At 32.6% G+C, this 3,816-nt stretch overlaps 1 protein-coding gene across 2 annotated transcripts in view; it reads right to left on the bottom strand.

The window, feature by feature from the left end:
* Positions 1 to 2,692, bottom strand: part of LOC126745031 (luciferin 4-monooxygenase-like) — a 26,499-nt gene extending 23,807 nt beyond the window's left edge. For both annotated transcript variants that reach the window (XM_050452684.1, XM_050452695.1), the window contains exons 1-2: positions 2,419 to 2,692; positions 2,157 to 2,366 (exon numbers count right to left, since the gene is read on the bottom strand). In XM_050452684.1, the coding sequence (XP_050308641.1) occupies positions 2,157 to 2,366; positions 2,419 to 2,619 (411 nt within the window). In that variant the 5' untranslated portion in view covers positions 2,620 to 2,692. The remainder of the gene's footprint in view (positions 1 to 2,156; positions 2,367 to 2,418) is intronic.
* Positions 2,693 to 3,816: the final 1,124 nt, after the last annotated feature.

The raw sequence follows: 3,816 nt of genomic DNA, 5'->3' as shown, positions 1-3,816 counted from the left end.
TTCAGTCATCTAAGGGCACGCAGGATGCCATTTTCAGATTCTTGGAGAGTGTATATCTATCTATGAACTCCAAGGCGTTCTGGAGGATTATTGTCGATTTCTCGGCCTCTTCATTGATGAGAGTTTAAGGTTTGACAACCACGTTTTGGGCCTCGCTGCTAAACTTTCTTCTGGTTGTTTTGCAGTTAGGGTTGCCAGGCATGAGTTGGGGGGGTTGTTTGCTCGTTCAGTTTATTTCGCCTTAATAGACTCTCATATCCGTTATGGGTTACCATTGTGGTATTATTATTACCATAAGGTTTGTGCTCCAAGGAACTCCTTAACATAATTTTTACTATTCAGAAAAAAGCATTAAGGTATCTGTGTAGTGTTGGTCTGAGAGTCTCTTGTAAACCTCTTTTTGTAGCTGAAAGAATTTTAACAGTTTTCTCACTCTTTATATTGGAAACTGCAACACTCATACATAAGTCCGTAAGTCCACCATCCTGCACCAGTCATAATACTCGTCAAGTGGGCAACTTATCTCTTCCAATCCTCACCTCCTCACTTACGAGAAACTCTCTTATATTTATTAGTCGTAAAATATTTAATCATGTTCCTTTTTCGATTAGGACTGTTACAGACCTTAAAAAGTTTAGGAGAGAACTAAAGAAATTAATCTTACCAAAAGCTTACTACAGCATTGAAGAGTATTTTAACGATTCATTTTAATATTTAAAATTAATTATATATCTGTTGATCAGATTTATTTTATTATTTTTTTTTATTGTTCTTTTTTATGTTGGTTCTCGCCTTTTCTTTTCTTCTTTTTTGGTTTTTTCTTTGTTTATATAAAATATGCTTCTATGTACAATCAAAATCGTTCTGTATTCTGTTTTTGTCCTGTATGACCAAATAAATACTTGTATTATAAATTCTAGGATTAGGAAGCTTTTAGCATAAGTTTGTAAACTTTGCAAATAAAGTATATTTTGACTTTGACTTTTGTTAGATTATTAAATAAAATTTCACCTCCAAGCTTTTCTTTTGTCGGTCATTGTAATAAAATACTTGGAATTTTTACGGGTTATGTGTGGCTTTAGCTCCGTTTTTTACTGAAAAGTTCTAATGCCCTCTAGAAAGAACTTATTGCTCAGTTCTAGAGAAACGTGGGTTGGTGAAGAGGTTGAGAGAAAACTGACGGTCAAAACCGTCGGCAAGAATTTTGGCTAGGAAGGTAAGTAAAGATATTTTAAGAATTTTAAGAATTTTAAGAATCTATTTTAAGAAATTACAGATTTTTTTGCCTTTTTTGGTTTTATCCTTTTAGAGAGCTATTGTAGCTACATCGGAGCTAGACTTTTCAGAGCTTGGAGGACATTAAGGATCACCAGTTTTTCCATCAGAGGATTTACGATGATACAATGGTGGGAAAGTATTTTTTAAGAACTCCTTGCCACTATTCCAATATCAATAACTAACAATGCGGTGTATTGCCAAAATCTTTGTCTATCCGCTCCATACCCATCAGAGCGGAGGATGTAATGCAGGACGGATCTATTGATTACGAGTAGTCTTGATTTTTTTGATTAAGTGTTAAAATATCAATAAAATGATGGACAGGTACTTAAAAAAGAAGGATATGATCCTTAAATATTTCTTTCCTTATTAAGGGTAAAATAGCCAGAATCATGTTGCCTGTACTGGCATTGGTGTTGTACTATTGGAAGACCGCGATCCAACACTCGGTGGAGAACAATGTGTAACCTTCTCTGGTCCGTGAAGGACTACGAATAGTAATACGATACTAATCCCTAGTTTTGTCCACTACTTTCCAGTAGTCTGCTACCATTGGAGGCTTCAGTTAACAGCCTTTCCTTAGTCGATCCATCAGGTGGCTTAAGGCAATTGCTAGTGATTTTACTTGTTGAATACGGCAAGTAAATAATCTTTTCAATGATGAGATGAAATGGATAAGTAAGAGCTACTTATTAACTAATATTTTGTGCTAAATATTGTAAAAAATATGTAGGATTTTTAAGTAAATGGGCTTAAAATATCTTAAAATATTATTAAAATATAAACCAGTTACTACTTTACTATAAATGTTGATTATTAAAGTCACTGAAGTACTCACAATTCTAAGATTCATATCATAATCTAAAATACCAACTTACTTTAAAACTAAACTCTGGAGGTATAGGACAAATAATAGCTCCAATAAATAAGGCAGCGATTAAAACGATTGTTTGATGTGCGTGGGTTTTACTGGAAATTATTATTATATCTCCCTTTCCGACACCCCTTGATTTCATTTCGATAGCCAGTCGAGTACTTCTAATTTTTATTGATCCTTTGGTTTCTGTTATATTGTTTGCCGCATCAACCTAAAATAAAACTACTCTAAACTATATACAACAAATTGGTCTTATTTTTCACCTGCAAAACTTTATCTGATTCCGTACTAAGTTGTTCAAACATTCTATACCCAAGACCACCATAATTAAGAGTTATCAAAAATTTACTGCCATAAATATCTGCTGAGCCCCCATATCCGCTGGATCTATTGGTGCTGCGGTGGGAGCTTGATCTAGATTTTAACGAGTTGGATTTTAATGAGCCTGAGCGGGGAGGTGCCATTTTAAGTAGTACTAGAGAAAGTTACAATTTTGGGTGGGTATGTTTGTATTTAGTTTTGATTGATTATGCTACTTTGCAGGTTATAAGGGTTTGTTCGTATATTCTATCTAATATTATAAATAAAAATAATCCAGTTTTAGTTTCTTAAAGAGTTTTTTTCATACTGATTGAATTTTTGGGTATTTAAAAAAATTTATTGCGATTTTATATTCCGTTAAATTCTTAGATTAAATTTCTTTTCCTACAGATTTCTTAGATAGTAAACAAAAAAATACATAAGTCTAGTTAAGAAATTGATCACCACAGCTCATAGTGGAACATCCTGTATACTAGGAAGTATAAATGTGAAACTAAAATAATAAAAATATGAACTTTTTGACATGGAAAAGAATGAAGCAGTCATAGATAAACATTTTCTAATTGGATGGCGTTCCTGGAGGTAGGATATAATTTCTAAAAGAACTAAAAAGAAAAATCTTTGAAGAGAACATGGACTCATAGCTTCGTCAAAAAATGTGCCTTTTAACACGCTTAACATTGGAAAAGGCAATTTACTATCGATACTACTTATTCATTTAAATTATTTTCTGGCAATATGAAAAGTGATTTGGAGGAGACCCTTCGTTACACCTCATAGTAGGATTAAGGTGTGCCAGAATATCCTCGATTACTGTCCCACTGGATTAGGGTCAATAACATTTCTAACGATACTTCAATCGTAAAAGGAGAAATATCAGTTAATTAATTGAATAGCACAAATGGCGAGCACAGTGGAGGAATATACTTTATTAGCTTTTCAGACTTTTTTAGACTTTTGAAAAGAATGGACCCGTATGGCTTAAACTTAACATCTTTTGAATATTCTAAAATATCTTCATCTTATAAACATTTCAGCAATATTTAGAAAGTGATCTATGTTAGCTGAACATTCCATCAGTAAGTCAATTAAAATGTCAATTCTGATATGTCCTACCACTGTGTCTTATTTTGCCTTGGGTTCTGGTATCTCTAGCTTTTGCCATTTTTCTATGAAGTTGTAATAAGCAAATATAAAATTTGTGGAATTATTAAGGTTACTTACTGTGTGGAAAATAGCTAAAAAAATTATTTTACTATAATAAAAAGCACTTTTACTCCCAAAATTTTTCAGTCAGAAAATATTAATACACAACATTTTAATATTTTAAGACCCTAATA

This window comes from Anthonomus grandis, chromosome 1 (genome assembly GCF_022605725.1).
Source record: "Anthonomus grandis grandis chromosome 1, icAntGran1.3, whole genome shotgun sequence".
NCBI lineage: Eukaryota > Metazoa > Arthropoda > Insecta > Coleoptera > Curculionidae > Anthonomus > Anthonomus grandis.
This window is presented reverse-complemented; position numbering and strand designations above follow the sequence as displayed.